The 21815-nt window shown below is 35.1% G+C and overlaps 1 protein-coding gene across 8 annotated transcripts in view; it reads right to left on the reverse strand.

Moving 5' to 3' along the window:
• The window catches only part of HNRNPR (heterogeneous nuclear ribonucleoprotein R), a 36309-nt gene that overhangs the window by 12770 nt on the left and 1724 nt on the right, over positions 1 to 21815 (reverse strand). Inside the window, exons 2-9 of one of the 8 annotated variants that reach the window (XM_033113999.1) lie at positions 20034 to 20202; positions 17667 to 17785; positions 16918 to 17025; positions 13473 to 13586; positions 7117 to 7191; positions 4811 to 4987; positions 3084 to 3219; positions 247 to 461 (exon numbers count right to left, since the gene is read on the reverse strand). In XM_033113999.1, coding sequence (XP_032969890.1) covers positions 247 to 461; positions 3084 to 3219; positions 4811 to 4987; positions 7117 to 7191; positions 13473 to 13586; positions 16918 to 17025; positions 17667 to 17785; positions 20034 to 20190 — 1101 coding nt within the window. In that variant the 5' untranslated portion in view covers positions 20191 to 20202. The remainder of the gene's footprint in view (positions 1 to 246; positions 462 to 3083; positions 3220 to 4810; positions 4988 to 7116; positions 7192 to 13472; positions 13587 to 16917; positions 17026 to 17666; positions 17786 to 20033; positions 20203 to 21815) is intronic. The other 7 variants (XM_033114000.1, XM_033114002.1, XM_033114006.1 and 4 more) reach the window with 7 other exon arrangements.

The following is a 21815-nucleotide window of genomic DNA, read 5'->3' on the forward strand; positions in this document are numbered from 1 at the left end:
ATACTTAATCAAAGGGATTTCATTTCAGTTCCTTTGTTACATTTGATCTGCACAGGAAATAGGATGGTTAATGGAAATTCCTGGATACCAAGATAAGCTGTTAAGTTTAGTATTGAAGCAGGTCCTTGCCTAAATAGTTAGTGTTACAACACTTTGTATTTATTATAAAACTTAAAAAGGTTGAGCTTCATTCTAAGTATAAGGTTTAAATGCTAACTGCACCCCACCCCAAGCAATTGCATTTACCTTAGCCATGACTTCTGGGTCTGGTTCTTCCACAGGGTCAGCCCATTCAACTGTAACTACATTTCCCCATACTTTTACTTTTCCACTCATCAGCCGGCGTCTGGCTTGTGCTGCTGACTTGTGATCCTCGTATTCAAGGAAGCAGAACCCCCGATTCTTCTTTTTGTCATCGGGTTGATGATAGAGAATAACGTCCACCAAACCCTCTGTTAAACCAACAGCCAGATAAATAAGCCAAAAGCATCCACCACACATCTACTGATTAGGCAGACCTAAATCCACTTGCTGAAGAACAAAAATAACTGAAGAAGCCTCAAAATGATTCACTAATAACCTAGTAGACAATTAAATCAGCATTATTAGATATAAGGTTTGGGACAGTATTTTATGTTCCCTTTTCATTTCAAGGGGTCATGAAGATACAGCGATAAACAACAGGTCCAACTACTGTATTTTGACATACGACATTCTACAATGTTTTATAGTGAGATACAACATGACCTTATAATTTCTGAAAACACTACGAAGGAACTTAAAAACAAAATTATTAATATAAATCCAAGAGAAGTGACATTCAACAACTAATCACGACCAAAAACTGTCCTTGGATCTAACTTAAAAGTTAATGTTTTTACCAAGAATGAAAATAACTGCTCAATATTGGTGTTCCTCTGGTCTTAGTCCTGTACCCTCATCTTTCCATATGGTTTTTTCTAGGTAGTGATTGATACCAGCTAGTTCCTACTTTTAAATACTATCCATATCCTTAAGAATGCTTAAGATTTTATTTCGAGCCCAGACTTAAGACCTTTCAAATTTAACATGTCCAAAGCTGTACTACCACTCCCAAAATCAGTCTTCTCTAGAATTCCCTACCTAATAAACAGTACCACCTCCCAGGCTCTCAAGCTAGAAACTGAAGACTCATTCTTGATTTTTTTCCCTTACTTCATTTCCCCTACCCGATTCCCAGCCAATCTATTTTTTGCATCTGCACTGCTATTACTCTAGTGCAATCTTCTATCTGAACTATGAAAGCTTCTGCTCTTAACCCCTTCTAAGCCATCATCATATAACAGTAGGAATAATATTCTGAAAATATGAAACAGATATTATTCCCTGCTTAAGACCTTCAAATACCTTCTCCTCACACCTACAATAGAATCCAGACTCCTGACATGGTCTACAGAAGCCCTGCCTCCTTCATCTAAGTCTAGCCCTAACCCTACCCTTGAACAACACTGGCCTTCTGTTACTTAAATACACTAAGTCCTTTCTTGCCGGAAAGCCTTGGCATGTGCTGCCCTTGGAATGCACATCCCTTTGCTCTTTGTATGCTACGTCCTCCTCATTCTTCACGTCTTGGGTGATAAGCCTTCCTAACCATCAAAACTGGCCTCGTAGCTCTTCTCTAGCGAAACACCCTTTATTTCCTCCTTGCAGTGCTTACCACAATGTGTAAATATTTCATTTTGTTTGTCTTATCTCCCTTCCCAGATTGTAAGTTCCACAAGGGCAGGGAACAGATCTCTTTTATCGACCATTGTATCCCAGCACATAGCACAATGTCAGCACTTAATAGGCACTGGATAAACATATGGAGAATGAATAAATGGATAAGCCCGAAAGGAGATGATAGGTGGTAATAAAAAAGTGATGAGGTTGGGGCGCCCAGTTAGCTCAGTTGGTTAGAGCGCGGTGCTCTTAACAAGGTTGCCGGTTCGACACCCACGTGGGCCACTGTGAGCTGCGCCCTCCACAACTAGACTGAAACAACTACTTGACTTGCAGCTGATGGGTCCTGGAAAAACACTTAAATAAAAGTTAAACAAACAAACAAAAAAAGCCAATGGGGGGAAAGTGATGAGGTCAAAGAATTGTGCCATTAAGGGGTGTCTGACCAACACAATTACGATGGACAATGGCAGTGGTTACAAAGTGGGATGCCAGAAGTCAAGATTCCAGAGTGGCTGGAATGGGTGGCAACAAGATCCCGAATGTGATCTGGACGTGGAGGAGCTGAAATAAAGGACTGGAAATGAGTTGGTCATAAAAAACTAGGGTATTAGGAGGCTAGGGTATTAGATGGTGCATCCACACAGATGTTAAAAGTATTAAGAATAAGTCAATTTAGGGCAGAAGAGGAAGACTAGAAGCAATCTTCAGTTAATGAAAGACTGAAACCAGAAGAGCAATAGATGACAGCTTGAAGGAAGAAAAAAGTACAGTATGTCTGGATGACAAAAATATAAAGGCATATTGTTTTTATAAGGGGAAGCAATGGTCTAAAACAATTTTTTAAACTATAGCTAGTATTTAGTGGATCCCCATCATTTCAAAAAAGGAAATAGAATAGGAAATATCATACTAAGTCATGAATAGTAAGTAAAAGTATGGCTTCATTAAATTTTGTTTCAACTATATATAAATGTAGATAGATCTGTGATATAAAATGTAATTCTCAATCAATTCCATGAATTTAGAATTGGAAATTTTGAAAAAATCCGATCTAGATGAGGCAAAAGGAAGGAAGAAGGTAAAAACTGTCATCCCCTTGGCCCTAAAGCACACTGAATGTCACAGGGGAAAAACCTTTAATTGAGGGCTACAGGACAAATGCTCTGGCAAAAGCCAAGGTTCTATTAAGACAAAGAAGTGAAGGGGACATTCCAAGAAATTATAGATATGAGAGAACTTGCTTTAGTCCAAACCACTATAAAGCAGAAAGGAGGCAATTTAGACACTGAATAGACATTTGAATTTTTAGACACTTTTTTGCACTTATTATAGTACCACAGATTTCCCAAAACTAACTTCTAAATACATTTTTGTTTTACCTGTGACTTTACTGAATTCTTCCAGAATGTTTTCTTTAGTCTTATTCTTCGGAATTGATCCAACAAAAAGCCTGTTGTTTGCCACAGAAATGCACACTCCCAGGTGTTTACCAGGGCGAATTTCATAGCTGTCACACTGCAAGGAAGAAAAGAACCAGACACCCCACAACCACCCCAAACTCAGGACAACTGATCTCAATCTAAAATATTCAACAATTTAAGGTCAAACACTTCCTGCTTCATGAACTCACAGAGTTCCCTCAGGCAAGCCATAATATAAATGGGTATTTTTAAACTTGTTAGTCTCTCATTGTAGTTTAGTTCACTCTTCCTCCATATATAAATGACTCTGTTATTCACTTTATTTTTTTATATCTTACTTCATATTTCAATTTTATCTATCTAAAAAATTTTTTCCAGAAAATTTCAGAAAAAGTACCAGAGATTGATTAATCAGAGCTCTTGGAGATGAAATTAGATATAGATAAGCCATAGGCAAAACAATAATAATAAAGAGTAACAACTATGTTTAATCAATGCAAAAGAAATTCAGAACTTCACATTCTACATAAAACAATTTTAATTATATACCTAGTTTTAAACTGCATTATCAAACACAATACTTTCAAAATTATATGAAATGATGAGAATAAAAAATGTTTTAAATCACTAAATGATGGTTTCCTTGATAAACTTTAGCTCAACATTACTTACCCATTTATTTACTAAAACTTGTTATTATTAAAAAATGAAATCATCCCTACATACATTGCCAGAAATTAGAAACAAAGCTTTGAAAACTTCTCTATATTAAATAAACAAACTATAAGGAAAAGTCGGTAATAGAAACTAAAATCTGGGTCAAGACAGAATGGAACTAATTTAGAGGTAACTAATGAAACCAAAAACCTTGGTGAACAAGGTTACAGTTCTAGAAGGATTAGAAAGACTAAGTGATGTCTGGCACAAGAATATGCCAAAAAACAACGATACTGTTATTTTAAGTTACTGAGATGGTTGTATCTCAATACAGTAGGATTGCAGATATACTTAATTTGCAGAACTTTGTTGCTGCTGCTGCTACTACTACTCCTACTACTACTTCTACTCTGAAATAAGAACAGAGTAAAAGGCCCTACAGAAAAGAATTACTAGAAGACTGGTTATAAAACAGAACAGAGAAAGATTAAAGACAGAGAGGACTGAAGGATCTGGAAACAAAAAGATAGAAAAGAATATACTTAGAAAATAAACAAATTGTATGATTACGCTGTAACAAAAATATTCACAACCATTTCCTGAATTGTGTCCTAAAGTCACTGTCTCCTGTTGTTGTTTCCCAGAACCCATCCCAGCCTTCATTACACTTTAAGAATCCTATCCTAAAGTTTATCAGCAAGAATTGACATCCTTTTTGTTTAAAATCAAGCGACCTGTAGAAGCCAGATATTCAAATGAAACATTAGATACTAATTACTGTAATGAGTAACTTTTTAAATTATGGGAGATTTTCTCTAACACATTATTTCTTGGGTATTTTCATTTCTTTTTTCCTTTTATAATCAGAAAAAAATAGAGCAAAGGTCACATACCAATTCAGTCAATATAAAAACATTCAAAGAAAACACTAAAGAAAATAAAACAATGTTAACTGCAAACAGTTTTAATTGAAGTAATTCTCTCAAATAATGGCTTACTGGACGGTGGGTATTTGTTTTATCACATACCAGTTTAACAGCTTCCTGTGCAGCTTCCTTTCCACAGAAGGTGATAAATGCATACCCTCTGTTCTGACCAGACAGTGGATCCATCATAAGACGCAGATCCCAAATGGGACCAGCCTTTTCAAAAAGGGGCACCAACTCATCCTCATATAAATCTCTTGGTATTTTACCTACAAAGACCTGAAATAAAAACTCTGTATTAGAATCCCAATGTAAGCATTTGATTTTAGAGCCATAAAGCCTAACTGCCTTTTCTTTAGGAGGTGGGGACACAAAGATGGTTAAGAAGGAATGGGGACAATTTGAATCTTTCAGAGCTAACCCTAATTTTTTTTTAATGACTTTAGAGTCACCAACATAGAATATTCTATATTGAAAAATGGAAACTGATTAATAAAAGTATGCAAAACTTGTACTAACCAGAATTTGAGTATTTATAATTTGTCTTTTTCTCAAAAACACAGAATAAAGGGCATGTATGTATCTCTTCATGGGAATATGATGTCCGTGTTGTTATAAAAACAATTGAATGAAGGATTGATGTGGTCTTCAAGTTTTCTCCTCTACTCTAAGATCTCTACTATTTAGAACTCCAGTGCTTCAATACATCCCTCTTTATCAGAATATTACATTTTAAGGTATGAAAAAAATTCTTCCCTATATGAAGATTTGATGTTTCATTTTAATTTAAATTATACGGGATTAAATTATAATATACAATGATAAATTAGAATTAAATAATCAGAAACTCTCTCAGTATTTATTATCAGACCACAATTTTCTTAAAGTTTCCATCATGTCAGCAACATTAAAAACAATCAGCCACATAAAAACATGAGAGATGATTTTCTAGTCAAACTCTTCTACATCAATATTTCATATTCTGAAAAATGACCTGATAAAGGAATAATAGCAATCCAAGAGATATCAAAATTATACAGGATATTGAGATTCTGATGTTAAGCTCTACAACAGTTATCCTACCTTAAAACAATCCTTTTCAAAACAATCAGATTCACCTTCACTGCTATCTAGTAAAACTGGAGGTCTTCTTTTGAATTTCTAGCATGATTCTCATATAATTCTTCTATCACCTTAAAATCTCCAATCCTCGTTCACTAAAATCTCATTCTAAGCTCCTCTGGGAAAATTACTGGTTTCCTTGTATTCTTTCCTCTCAGCCTTAAAAACCTTTCTCAGTATCTATTTTCACTTCTTTCCTTTATACCTCACAGAAAGAGATTTACTTCCTTTCCAAGGTAAACTCCTTACTAATAAATAAGCCCATTTCTTCTCACCACCTTCTAGAAATAATCACAAACCTTTATTTCTTCAACTCTATTTTGCTCAGTATATCCTTTCCTTCCCACTGGTTCCTTCCTGTCCTCACGTATGCCAAATTTCCCATAACAAAACAAAATACAAACAAAAAACCCTTACTTTGGCTTACATTACATATCTTCCTTTGACTTTTAACACATGCTTTAAACACATGCCCCAAATTTTATTTCACCCATAGTTGTTCTTTTCAACACATCTACTATATGTTTAGTACTGGGCAGCTATAGAGAAGTATAAGACATTTAAGGCATCTTCTGAATGATATCCCTACAGAGCCATCTTTCAAATGAAACTCACTCTGAAAAGCACTTGGCATCTATCTATGCTCTCTTTAACTCTCTAAAATTGTCTTCTTCCTCTAACACTAAACTCTATGCCCAAATGTCACTAATGGATTTTTCTAATGACGAAATTCAAGTCCTTCCTCAGTCTCATCATCCTCGCCTTCTCAACAAGCATTAACACTGGTGACACTACTTCTGAAAATCTTCTTCCCTTAAGTCTTCAGAATCCTAACTTGGGTCTTACTTTTAATTACTTTTCTAGCTTTTCCATGGTGATTCTTCTATCCATCTAATTATAATGTACGTGTTTCCCAAAGTTATGACTCTTCTATTCTTCACTTTAAGATCACATCCATTCCCAAAGCCTACAGCTATACAGTCATCTCCCAGATCCACAGCCCAAGACCTAATTCTGTATCTCCAATTGTCTATTAAAACACTTCCTCTTGATTGTCCAGATTTTACCTCAATCAGTAAGTCTAGTGGTGCTAAATTTTGTTCTTTGAATATAGATGTATGTATAGATGAGGGTGACTATGTATCAGAATAATAACAGTTATCAATGCATGAAACATAAGTTTGAATTTTATTCTTTTTCCTTATATTTAATAAATATTTCACAATAAAGATATGTTTATAACAAACGATTTCCTTTTTCCAAAAATCAAAATAACTAAAACCCACCGTTGTCAACCGGCTCCTCTGATTTTTCGTCATTTCTCTTGGAAGAACATTATCTCTGCTGCCCCCGCAAGATGACTGAGGAAATAATACTCCCATAATCAAAAAAATCTCAAATATTTTTAATTCCCCCCCCACTCCCACCCATATCCAATTAATCTTTTAAGTATCAGCTTGAAGTTTCTCTAGTGCATAATGCCTAGTCTATACAGACAACTGGTTCCCTCTCATGAGACAAACCAACCGTTCATGAGACATGGAGTTGCATAAACCTCAGACTCATGTGCCATGTATTCTTCTAAGTTCTAGAGAGACAGTGAACACCACAGAGAAGGTCTAAGGCATTCATAAAGCTTATAGTCTACTAATAGAGACAAACAAAAATAAAATAATAAATATGATTTCAGGAGTGTTAAAGGCTAACAAAAAAGCAAGGAAAGGGGAAAAATGATGAGGAAGAGCCTGTATTTTAATTAGGAAGACCTCCCTAAAGAGGTAAATCTGAGCTGAGACCTAAGAGAGAAAAGTAAGTAAAACTCTGAGGAAAGAGCATCACAAGGTGAGGAAACAAGTACAAGAAGAAGGGAGTACAACTGACATAGTTAAAGAACAGCAAATAGGCCAGTGACTGGAATACAGGGTTCACACAGGAGACAGTGTTGAGGAAGAGAGAACAGGGGCCAGATTAAGTTAAACCAATGGTTAGGAGTTTTGAGTTTTATTTTTAATGTTTTGGGAAGACATCAAAGAGTTTTGAGCAACAAACTTATGACTTAAGTTCTAAAAGGAATATTCATTCTGGCAGCTAGGTAGAAAATGGACTGCATGGAGAAACAGGCTGACTGGTCAGGTTAACAGGGCAATCCAGGCAAAGGATGATGTGGTTTCGTAGGGTGATAGCTATGAAGGTAGGAAAAATGTGAAAAATGGTGCGTTTCAAATTACGTTGGATTCAAATCTACATTTTAGTTACTTTGAGCAAGTTTCTTAGTCAGTGAGTCTCAATATCCTCATCTGGGAATAGCACCAGCAAGAGGGTTCAATTTCCATGTCAGCAGAAAACTCACAACTTGTTTCTCATTTTATTCCCAACACTGAACACAGTGCCTGGGACATAATAGCTGCTCAATTCTGAATTAATGTATAAATGAACATCTACCTCATACTGTTAACTTATGCACTAACTAGATGCCATCCCTTCTCTCCTACTTAAGGATACATGGTCCAGCAACAATTTCCCCTTTTATCCATGGATCATTCTCATCAGCACACAAGTATAATTTCTCCCTTAAAATTCAAATAAAAACTGTATCTTGATTACAACACCTTCTAGCTATTATCCCATTTCTCTGCTATTCTTTGTAGCAAAATTGCTGCAAGAACTGTATTTAATCGCTATCTCAAATTTCTCATTTCCCACTCTATGGAACTCTCCGAATCTGGCTTTTATCACCATTCCTGTCAAAGTCACTAATGACCCCCATATTGCCACAATCAAATGTCAATTCTCAGTCCTCATCTTACTTGGAAAGTTTGATGATTATAATTGACCATCCTTCGGTGAACACTTTCTTCACTTGACTTCTGAGATACCACACTCCTGGTTTTTCTCTCACCTCACTCGCTCGTTCTTCTCAGTCCCCTTTGTTAGTTCCTCATCTCCCCAAAATCTAAATGTTGAAGGGCTACAGGGACCAGATCTTAGACCTTTTCTCTAAGCTACACACACTTCCTTGGTGACCACACCCAAACTCGTGGTTTCTAATACCATCTAGATGCTTATACCTCCCCACATTTATAATCTCCAGCCAAAACTCTTCCCTGAACTCCAGGTTCATATAAGCAACTGATCATACAACAGCTAGACTTGGAGGTCTACGAGACATCTAACTCACAACATGTCCAGAACTAAGTACTGTCTTTCAATCCTATTAATCTGTTCTTCCCTACAGACCCTCATTTCAATTAATGGCTACTCCATCCTTCTAGGTACTCAGATCGAAGCCTTGAAGTCATCCTGGGGTCCTTTCTCTCATACCCCCATATCCAACCCATCAATAAATACTGTTAGATCGGCCTTCAAAATAGCCAGAATCTGACCATTTCTCACTAGCTTCAGCTATACCAACCTGTATTATCACCTCCATAAACAAACATACATTAACGGCATAGCACTAAAAAAAAAGCTATTGATAAAAAGTATGAGATAAGAAATACATGAGGATAGTGGATACTAATTTTAAAATGCATTTTTTGGTGTGGCTAGGCCCTTTGGCCTCGTCTGGTTAGACTTTATTTTTATATTTGAGGATATTTGTATTTGAATACCTTAAAAATGTTCTGGCAAGTAAATTCTGCTTTATATATCGTTTCTATTAACATGATGCAACGGTGCTTCATAATTACATTGTTCACTATCCATATTTTTCCTTACCCATTACAAATACATATAAAAGCAAAGAAAGAGCACATGCACTATGAATATATATCTGACACACAGCTAAGTGAGGAGGCTAGGAGTCAGATTATTATACCACTAATATATAACTTGTGCCTCTATTTTTAGAACCAGATAGGTTTGCCTCATTAAGCATACCTAAAGTGAAAAACCTGTATTTTCAGCCACCAGTATTTTAATGATTGATTAAACACTTTATAGATTCATAAAAGCGAGCTCCTTGTACTCTGTAATTTGAATGTTAGAAGCCCAAATTATAGATTTTTCCAAGAAAATACTGTTTTATTTTAGGAGAAACATCTACAAATCTGTGGTCAACAAAGTACCCAATATTATAATCACCGGGGTCCATGATGAAACAGGCCAAAAACACTGATATATCTATGAAATAGGAAGTGGCCTCATTTCAAGATCAGTTTAACTTAGGATGTTAAAAAAACTTTAAAAGGCTAAATCTAAAAAACAGTATACCAAAACTAAGCATCACTTTTTAAAGTTTTTTTAAGCTCAATTTTAATTAACTAAAATGAAATAGGAATGTTTTCCTTTTATTAACTTCATGGTCCCTGGGTCATTCTCGCTGCGTATGAGCTGTTCAGTCACGCGCAGGTCATTCTCCACCCCACCTCCAGAACCAACAGACTCTAGTAAATACCGTAACAACAGTTCTTCCTTTACTCACTTGGCATCCAGGCTTGCAAAAAGTTTTGGCTGTCTATTACCCATCCATCAAATACTTCAATAGTAATAGAGGAAGCCCTTTGAGGCTACGGGAGGAATTAACAGGAGAAGTAACCAAGCAGCTCAACAAAAACTTTTGAGTATCTATCTACTGGGGTTCTTTCATTATCCTGCTCCTATTTACTATTTTGCCAAAACAGCAGCTTTTCCTTATATATACTTCAATTCGGGTGCTACAAAGTCATATACTTTTAAGTCTCTGTTAAATAGGTCTGTTATTGGTTCTGTAACACTTCCATTAGCTAATAAGCCAAAGAATAGATCTCAATCTACCATTTCCTTTTAATTCCTGAACAGAACATCAGTGCTGTACACTTTAAACAATAAGAGCTTCTTATACAGCCATGATCTCCATGGATATTACATTCATGTCAGTGGCAACAAATTAAAATAGAACTTGTTTCCAAAAACAGTTTTACAATACCAGCCAAAGAATATAAAGATGTATATTACCAGATATATAACCAGACTAGGTCTGAGAGCCAAGGCATACTAAAAAACACATTCCAAAATTAATACCTATCATTCTTGTACATTTCTCATCTCAGAACAATGCTTAGCAACGACATCTGTTAATGACTGCTCATTTTAGGATTAATTTACAGTAGATTTTAGCCAAAGATAAAACGTCAGTCTTCTCATACCTTAATTTTGTCAGTCTCAGGCACTGACCCTAATCTAATTTCAACTTCCTCAATCAAGAGCTAAAAAAATTTAAATGACTATAATGAAACATAAAAGAACAAAAACCTAAACCACACAGCATCAAAAATGACACCAATTAAAACTAATTTATTAAATATACCAGCAACCCAACCTATTAAAAACCTATTTTTCAAAACTTTAATTTTCAACAAGTCAAATCTCGTGAAATCTAAATTTATAGGAGGAATCCAAAACTTTACACTGAGACTTTGCTGTAACAAATTGCTTGACAGGAGTGGCTTAGGCTGGTGATCTCATATAGGGCTTTTGCTACAACACTATCTAATGTATTATTAATGAAATCTAATACGCAGGAAAATGCATCTTTCTCCTAGAGGCAATGCAATACAAGAGTATGTGTACGTATTTTACAATTAGCATACCAACTATTTGTTTCTAATTGGATACTCAAAATAATCTATTAAATTGTTCAAATGCTTCCAGTGAAATCTTCAAGTACTAGCAAACTCCTTCCCTATCTATATAAAGCAAAGATAAAATAAGTCTCCATTAATGAGCTCATTAAGGAAACCAATCTAATGGGCTAAAAAAAGTTCATTTCCATAATTATGAAATAGATACAACCAACTAATTTTACACCAGATTGTAATGAGCACTGTGAAGAACATAACAGTATTCTACAGACTTAACTTTTATTCCTAAGGATTTTATAACTAGTTGAAGAAACAAGACAACATAAATGTTAATAACTGGTAAATACTAACATGGGTATCACATGCTAATGGTACACTATAGATAACTTCTTCAAACTGAATTCCCCTCTTGGAGATGTTCTAGGCTGCCTCAAGAACAAGAACAAGGCAAAGGAGCAATTCCATTTTAATCGTTTCATGTAAAGATTTAAGAAAAAAAAAAATCCTGATACTAAAAACAAAATGTAAAACCATTAGACAAAAATACTATGTTGTAGGAGTCCAAGTAAGAAAGTTGAACTAGATTTCTACATTGCTTAAAAATAAAATATAAATGTAGATTTGAAAGGGTTCACTACATAAGCAGAACATTAAAGATAAAGGATAGCAGAGGGGGGGTTAATGAGAGGACAAAAGTGAAAAAAAGGCCAAAACATTCACTTGTACACTATGTTTTGATGACATTTGCTCCTATAAGGAATGTAGATGGCTTCACATCCTAATTCCAACTCTATCAATAATTACATAATATTAAGAAACTTAGAGTCGTTTTTTAAGAGACTCAAAAACATCCTATGCAACTGATTGTTATCATGAAAATAAAAAGCTTAGATCCCTTTTAATAATGCTAAATGTAAAGAAATAGAACAGTAACTGTAATGTTTGAAAGAAGTTCAGGAAACAAAGACAAATGGATGTAAATTCCATTCTACATACAAAGAACACAAGTAGAATTAGTTCAGATATAGATCTAAAACATACAGTAAATGGTGATGTCTTTGTTTATCTATTCACAAACTAGAAATAATAATCTTTGCTTTTTGACTACCTGAAAAGTTAACTTTTAATTTTTAGGAAAGTATTATTGGTAAGTTTTAGTAAGGCATTACCATTTCCTTTAAAGTTACCTAAAAGGAGTCTGAATTAACTTTAAAGATTTCTTAGAAGTCTAATATAAGGAGAAGACACATAATACCACATAAATATTTAACTGACATCATCACCTAAGAAAGCTAACCCTATCACTGTTTTAGAGAAAATCCTATAAATTATCATTTAATCTAGTTTAAAATTTAAGTTACAAAGCCACAATTTTAGCATTCAAAGAAAAAATTATAACCAATCATTTGCCAAATATTGTTTACCTACTATATGCCTGGCATTATGCTAGGCACTAAATATAGCCAGTAGAAACACCAAATCAGAAAAGGTCCGTGCTGTAACAGAACTTACATTTTGACACATAGTTTTCTCCATTTAAAGGATTAGAAAAGGCTAGCATAAAGGTGTATGAAGAAACCTTTATGAAGGCACAGATGGAGGATGAATTTACTTCTTTGTTCAAGTATAAACCAATGTGCTCAACCTTTTCTTACTTTACATCCTTCCTTTGTGCAATCCACTCCCATCAATAAATCTCTCAGTAAATACTGAGGACCGTCTATGTGATGGAGGGGAGAGTCAAGGAAGGAAGAAAAGCACTGTTCAAAATTAGACATAAAACAAAACCAGAAATAGAATAAAGCAATTGTTTCTCCGTAATCACCTCATCCCAAGCACCTAAAATGGTGTGTTGCTAGTTGCATAGTTTCAGCAACCAAGTCCAAGAATTCTGCATTCCTTGACCAAGTGATTGGGTATCTACCAGTCACATGATTATCCTTGCTCACGATGACAACAAAATACAGGTGGGTATCCAAAAAAAAAGCTAACTCTGAAAAGAATCAAGTATTTTTCCTAATCGCACAACAGAATAATCTACAAACTGGAAAGATTTTGTTAAACAACTGAAGAACACTTACTTCTGTTCCAATCCCAGGTTGCATGCCAGAGTACACACTGTCTGGTGGAGGACCACCATACTTCCTCTGTCCTGTGGTTACATCCAGCGTATAACCGGTTCTCTCAAGCAAGGCCTAAAGATAATTATACATCTGTTTATACTTGAATATTAAGTATCACACACAAGTCAGTATATTAACATTTTCCAAAAGGCACCCCAACCTCTTGGGCTGTGTATGTTATAATTAGGTTTAAAAATGTTAAAATTCACACTGGTTCCTCTCACGTTGCTCCCACTTTATTTTACTTCTCCTTTCCATATATTTAATGGGAAGAGTTATAGGCTCCAAGGACACACCTTCTGTTATAAGAACAGAAAAGGGGGCAAGGATTATTAAAATTGACCTAAGCAGGGGCCAGCCCGGTGGCTCAGGCGGTTGGAGCTCCATGCTCCTAACTCCGAAAGCTGCCGGTTCAATTCCCACATGGGCCAGTGGGCTCTCAACCACAAGGTTACCAGTTCAATTCCTCGAGTCCCGCAAGGGATGGTGGGCTCCGCCCCCTGCAACTAAGATTGAACACGGCACTTTGAGCTGAGCTGCCACTGAGCTCCCGGATGGCTCAGTTGGTTGGAATGCGTCCTCTCAACCACACGGTTGCCGGTTGCCGGTTCGACTCCCGCAAGGGATGATGGTAGGCTGCGCCCCCTGCAACTAGCAACCGCAACTGGACCTGGAGCTGAGCTGCGCCCTCCACAACTAAGACTGAAAGGACGACAACTTGAAGCTGAACGGCACCCTCCACAACTAAGATTGAAAGGACAACAACTTCACTTGGAAAAAAGTCCTGGAAGTACACACTGTTCCCCAATAAAGTCCTGTTCCCCTTCCCCAATTAAAAAAAAAAAAAAAAAATTGACCTAAGCAGACCCCAGGCTACCTATTCATACTTATGTACCATAGTAGTATGTCTCATTTTGTACGCCCTCTACTTCAACTAGACTTCTTTTCTTACTTGTTCCCTTTGGATACCATACTCATATCCACCAGTGATTCTTTTCTAAGTGTTCTCTATTCTGGGTTAGAGAGCGGTCCTACTTCTCATGCAGCTTCTCTCATTTACTATTTCTCACATTTCTCTTTCTATTGTACTGAAATAATTTAACTTCTATTTTCTTTGATCCTTTTGTTTTGTACTCCTACTGTAACAAAGTTCTGTAAGAACCAGACCATTTCTCATCCAGCATATAGACTCACTGAGTCTCACAGAATCAAAATATTTTGCAATTACCAAATGAATATACTCAGGTTTCACAAAACAAACACAACTTCCTGTTTCTTATTTCCTACCTTCCTCATAACATCATATTAGGTGTTAAAAGGAATTGTAGAAAAGAAAATAATGTCCTTGCTCTCAAAAGTTTGTTAGTTTATATGAAAGGCCTGTAGAACAAAGACACAGTGGAAAAAAAGAAATGCAATCTACTTAGAAAGGGGAGTATTTTACACTTCAGGGTTTAAAAATTATACAATGTCAGAGCAACAAGAGATTTTAGACACCATGGAGTTTAGTGGTTTTCAAAAATATTTTGGATTGGGGCGGCAGGTTAGCTCAGTTGATTAGAGAGCGGTGCTCTTAACAAGGTTGCCAGTTTGATCCCCACATGGGCCACTGTGAGCTGCAGCCCTCCACAATTACATTGAAACAACTACTTGACTTGGAGCTGTTGGGTCCTGAAAAAACACACTTAAATAAAGTTAAAAAAAAAAAAAAGTTCTTTGGAACATTTAAAAAAAAATTTTTTTTGGAGAAACCCTGGGATTCCAGAGTTACCTTAGACCCTCCATTCTTTTACCTGTGACTCAAACAGAATTGCTCTTTTTTTAACATAGGAATAAACGTAATGTACAAAATATACATAATATGAGGTCAGACAATTAAGTTCGCCAACTTGTTGCAATGATGTTGCTAACCTTTTTTGATATCAGAAGGATTATTAATTATGAAATTGTACCAACTGGACAAACAACTAACCAAGTTTACTATTTGGAAGTGCTGAAAAGGTTGCATGAAAAAGTTAGACCTGAATTTTTTGCCAACATTCATGGCTCTGCATCACGACAATGCACCAGCTCACACGGCACTGCCTGTGAGGGAGTTTTTAGCCAGTTAACAAATAACTGTATTGGAACACCCTCCCTATTCACCAGATCTAGCCCCCAATGACTTCTTTCTTTACCCGAAGATAAAGGAAATATTGAAACGAAGACATTTTGATGACATTCAGGACCGCAAGGGTAATATGACAACAGCTCTGATGGCCATTCCAGAAAAACAGTTGCAAAATTGCTTTAAAGGGTGGACTAGGTGCTGGTGTCAGTGCATAGCTTCCAAGGGGAGTACTTCAAAGGTGACCGTAGTGATATTCAGCAATGACGTATGTAGCACTTCCTCTAGGATGAGTTCGCAAACTTAATTGTCAGACCTCATATGTATATTACAGATTTATACATGGTGGTACTTGTGTAACATGTAGTATACACATATTACATATGTTAATATACTCCTTACCAAGAACAAATAGCCTCAGGTCAGGGAAATAATATAGGCCTATACAATGAATAGTAATCATTTTTTTAGAAAAACAATTATTACGTCAAATAGAATTTTCACATACTTATTTATTTCCAAAATATAACGGGGTTATGTCATTTTACAGATGAGGGGAAAAGGTACAAAGGAGTTCTATATAGGCTAGTTATATGACAGAAACTACAAGTTATATTTCCTATCTACATAAAACTGTATAGAAAACTTCAACATTAAATGACTATTTCAAATTGCAAAGTCTATTACTGCAGCAAAACATCAATGTCCATTTAACTAAGGAATCGGGTTCACTGGTCTTTCACTACAAGCCCTATATTTACTTTTCATAGCAGTTTATCTAAATAATAATAATAGTAATAATGGCTCATAGTTATATAGCCCTTGCTACATTCCAGGTATTATTCTAAGTGCTTTACATACTTGAATTCCTTTAATCCTCACAACAACTCTATGAGTAGGCACTATTACTATTCCCAGTTTACAAATAAAGAAACTGAAGTAATAAAAACTGAAAAGAAAGAAAGCAGTTATAAAACCTCCTTACCAAGAGAAAACAAAGTGCTTGGAAAGAAACTGAACCAAGTCATGACTGGATCAATCCAAAAAAACTATTAGAGGAAGCAGCAATAAAAAGGTATCATTCATAGCCCAAAGAGCAAGGAAGAAGGGAGATTCGGAATCAGGGATTTCCATCAAACATACAATTAAATGTTTGCCCCCAAAATTCGTATGTTATGTTCTCTAAATTATTTCATTTCTAAACACGAATTTTAAAAAATTGAACTACAAAAACTGTCTCTAGGAATAAAAGCATTCAATCTCATCATTAAATTTAATTTCATTACCAAATTTTACCTTGATCTTTGCTTCATCAGGTCCCTTTGTAGATTCTTGCACCTTGCTCCCCTGTTTCTCCCTTTGCCTGTAGGTCTTCATAACTCCACATAAAAATGCACTTTTGTTCTAGAATAGGTAAGTAATTCAATGAAGAAGAATTACCAGGAATCACTGAAGGTCAAATACATAATTAAATTTAAATTTCAGAAAACCAGAATTTTAACAAAATATTTACTCATTTATTCACTCAACAAATATTTGCTGAGTGGTTACCATGTGCCAGAGACTGGAGCAGAAAGCAGCAAGACACCCAAGGCCTCAGGGAGCTTACCTTCTACACTGGCAAAACAGTCTTCATTTGTTGATATTTAAATGCACCTGGACTATTCTTTGCCACAGGTTCCAAAACTATTCTACCTACATTATTCCCTCCAAGATAATAAAACAGGATCAGATAATCTAAAAACATTTAAAATCTTAGCAATTTAAACATGTAAAAAAACTAGTAAAAAATTAGCAAACCTTGGCTTTGATTTAAAGTTTTTTAAGTAACTTACTGCAAACAAAGGAATGGGGGGAAGACTTTCACTTTATACGTGTGTTTCTGAAAACTCTGCCATAAGCAGATCGTTTTTTTGCTTTAATTTTTTAAAAGAAGCAGAGGTAGTCACAAACAAAAAATACGACTTCACTACAGGAAAACAAGTAATAGGAAAATAGTTTCAGGTCATTAGTTGCTCGAAGATATTTCTGAGTAATGGTCTTACCTGAACATGTGATAAGTCACTTTCCTTGAACTGTTGTAGTACAGAGAGAGCTCCTTCTTCATTAAATTCCCTGAGAGCATCAATTGCTCTTTCATCAAGATCGACATAAGCTACCAATCCTAAAAATTAAATTGAGAAGAGGTAACATTATTGCAACAAAAGAAAATCTAAACTGTGTTAGCAATGTTTAATCAAGAATAGTCATATTTAGTACTATCACTAACAAAATATATTTTCATTTAACTATGTGCATATACACAGCTATAAAAATACTACATAGAAAGGTCAAGAGTACAAATATGAAAATAAAATGCCAATACCTATAAACATGAATTTCAATCCCCATATCCCACAAAAAACACAAAAATCTTAACCCCATTGCCCACTCCCCAGAAGGTTTAAGTCTTGGAAGTTAAATCTGATGTACACATTGTACTACAGATTAAGCATTAATATAACAAATTCTGGTTTATGTTAGAGTGCTAAGAACACACTGTATTTCCCAAGGATCAACTTTCCAATTGTATCAACTGTTGTATTTGTTGCTAACCACACAAGAGGTGGGGAAAAAAATGAGAACCACTTTCACTAAATAGTTCTTTCTGCTCTCCAAAAAGTGCCAAAGGCTTTCCCTCCTTAGTACCAAAGATAAAATGAAACACATTTGTTTACCCAAGCATCTATTTTGCTGCAGTCAGAATGTGGAAAGGCATACTTTTAAACTTTTCTACAAATGGAAGTGCAGCTTGATTAATCAATTCTGAAAGTCATATTTTAAGGCATTTTTTTTGTTCTTCTGAAGTGTCAAGCTGAGATTTAAAAGATGCTGTGGCATTCACAACACTCAATAACTTTTTTTAAATGGCATTAAGGATTTTACTATGGACTTACAACTAAACTATACAGAAAACATACACTGCATTATTCTATATATGTATTATATTTAACTGCACACAGAACATCTAAGTTTAAAATATAATTTCTTAAATCTGTTAAGTTATATTTCTGTATATATATATGTATAAGGAATATATTTCAGAATTGATCCAATGTAAAATGGAAATATTTGGTAGATTAAAACCCCCAAGTCCATATGAACTAACATCAAAAGTGACTCCATTTTGGTTAAAGACAAAGACCTTTATTCCATACAGTAAATATATTTTAAATAAATGTAATGCCACTTGCAAAGTTACTTTTAAAAAATATTGCCATGATTTGTTTTAAAAGCTCAAAATGAGCATGTCTAAATAATTGGAGTTTCCTTGCTTGAATATTCCATACCACCACCCAAAGCCACAACTCAGGATACCCATCAATCCATTCTGTTACTCCAACCCTACACTCAAGCCATCAGCATCTTATCAATAACAAAACACTCCACAAGAGAGCATCTCTAAGCAGATCACTGCCAATTCTCTACGGCAGAATGTCACAGAAAGTTCCTGAGGACTGATTTTCAAATGTGACCATCACTCAGGAGTCATTTTTAGAAGTCATTTTAATGTCTGAAATTATCCTGAGCTTTTCAGATTTAAATTTTTTTGAAGAAAAAAGAAAAACCCAGATATTTGGAACTACTGTACTTAATACACATTTGTGAGACAATTCAATTCTCTCTCCCAGAATCTGGATAGGCACACAAAACACTGAGGAAAAACGTTTCCATCCATGGCCCCAAAAGGGGAGGACACATTTATTTATGAACAACACTCCCTAAGGGTAAATGTTTCTCTCCCTCTTTAAAACTTCAAACCACTTACAACCGACCATATTAAGATAGTCAAATTTGCTTAAGCACTTAACCATGGGACTTCTAGATTAAAAAATAAAAGCAGCTGTTACAAACCGAACACTTCCAAATTACTGAGAGATGTGGATTTCTGTCTATTAGAAACTAGATAGGCCACAAACTCTCAATGACATTTATTGTCATTTCAGACAATACAGTCTAACTAGTCCTCTTATTATGCCACCTAATTAGACCTAAGCTGATTTAACAATCCCTTTAAGAAGCTAAAAGTAGAAAAGTAAAAGCAAAATGATGACTAATTTAGATTAAGAAAAAAAGTAAAATTTGGTACTCTGAAACATACATTTTAATTGGTGGTAAATCAAAGACAAATTGATGTACTGTTCTGAAACAACTAAGACTGCATATTCAACACTAAGAAGGCTTCAAAATAATGTGATAAGAATATCAAAGTCAAACCCAATACGCCCTCAATGAAGGGAAAGTAACAAACATTCAGCTCTACATAGATCAGAAACAATAAGTATTAATTAACCTTAAAAAAAATCTATAAAATTCAAAGTGGTTTGTCCTCACTTTCATAACCAGTCAGAAACAAGAAATGCATATTATACCTGTCTGAAATATTTCATCAAGTCTTTCTGCCACCTTCTGTGGGAGGCCTGCCTCTATCAGTGTCTTGTAGTGTTCTGTGTGAGTTACACTGGAAGTATCCATTGGTTCTTCCTCTTCTTTTAACTGTACCGCATTACCATTCACCTGATTAGCCATTTTATTATGCTGCTGGAAAAAATTCAGGAGCTATATTACATTAAGCCAGAAATAACTAGTTTGTAGGACAATGCATGATTTATCTAAACTAATTTGTATACATGCTGCTAATTACCTCTATCAAAATAGTATTTTATGCCTTTTGTGATGTATCTGACCTAAATTTGGAATAACAATCCTGTAAAACCATAGAAAATAATGTACATGGAAGCATTAGATCTTTAAGGAACTTCATGTACACTAGGTTAAATAAAGGCTTGAATTTACTCAAGGCAGAATCGCTGATTAACAAAAGCAGCTGTTGTGTCCTGACAAGCATATCAACAAATCACCACAAAATCCTAAAAAGCCCCTCAGCTCTCAATTCTTATACAGTTTTTAAAAATTTGGTTTGGAAACATAATGAACACCCACAGACCACTTAGTCAAGGTTTAAGAATATTCAAATTTTCCTAGCTCTGCTTCAAATCCAAGATAGGTGTGAAATAAATGCCCTGTTGTCTCTAGTTCAACACACTGGTGGTTTGGGCTTTCTCCGCCTCACTTAAAACAAAAAAAAACACAACTTGACATTATTTTTTGTTCTAAAATTAATTTGCTATTGCCATTCACAGATTTAAAAGAAAAAATGACCAAGTTTAAAAGTTAAACGATTGTTTTAAGTCCACACAAAATAAAAAGTGAGCTGTAGTTGAGGTTGCTTCATAAAAAAAATCATGAGTACATACTGAATTTTTCGTATCAGTAAAATAAAGCTGCAAAAACATAATGAGGAATGGACAAGCTAACTTCTTCCAAATTGTTTCAACAAACACTACTTAATTAGGATAAACTTAGGTCAGATGGCTGAGATTAGCCTACACACATCATTTTGTATATTCAGCCTGTATGTAATGCTGAAATGAACCAACTCCCCGAAGAGAGTGATTAAATAATAAAAACAAACAAGGCAAGTCTCTATACTGCCTCAAAAGACAGAATTAAAGTGCATTTATCTGTGGTGAAATTATAATGTGATGAAGATAGTAAGCAGCAGAATAAAGACATTGTAACGAATACTGAAATAAAGAACATGAAGGTGGATCTCAAGAAAAAGCCTACTTTTCTTGATGAAACTCAAGATAACTAGTCACCTATAGAGAAAATACAAGTTTCCTAGAAAGCAACTCGTAAGATAACCATACTTCCAGACTGCTTATCGAACACTGTGCAAATGTATCAGGTGCAGTTTTCTGACTTAAACAACTTCTTTTCATTTCAAAGTCCACTAATATTTAGTTGAAGTTAATGAAAAAGGAAGACGAGAGGAAGGAGGTAATAGAGTAGGAAGAGAGGAAAATGCAGTTACTCTGAAAATGAGATAAACAATATCATGACTTCTTATGATTACAAATCATTAAGACTTCATAGCCCACTAATGTCTATACAGACGCAGACTCTGTGGTTAAACTCTGGGTGGATCAATGTTTCTCAAGGCAAGCCTCAAATTCTGATGAACTGGCAAAACAAAAACATTCAAAACTGGCATACTTTGATCAAGAAACTACTTATAGTAAAAGATGAATATGTTTGCTGAATACAACCTATTTCTATAGATGCATCCTAAAGTCCAAAGTCTCTTTGTG

This window comes from Rhinolophus ferrumequinum, chromosome 9 (genome assembly GCF_004115265.2).
Source record: "Rhinolophus ferrumequinum isolate MPI-CBG mRhiFer1 chromosome 9, mRhiFer1_v1.p, whole genome shotgun sequence".
Lineage (NCBI taxonomy): Eukaryota > Metazoa > Chordata > Mammalia > Chiroptera > Rhinolophidae > Rhinolophus > Rhinolophus ferrumequinum.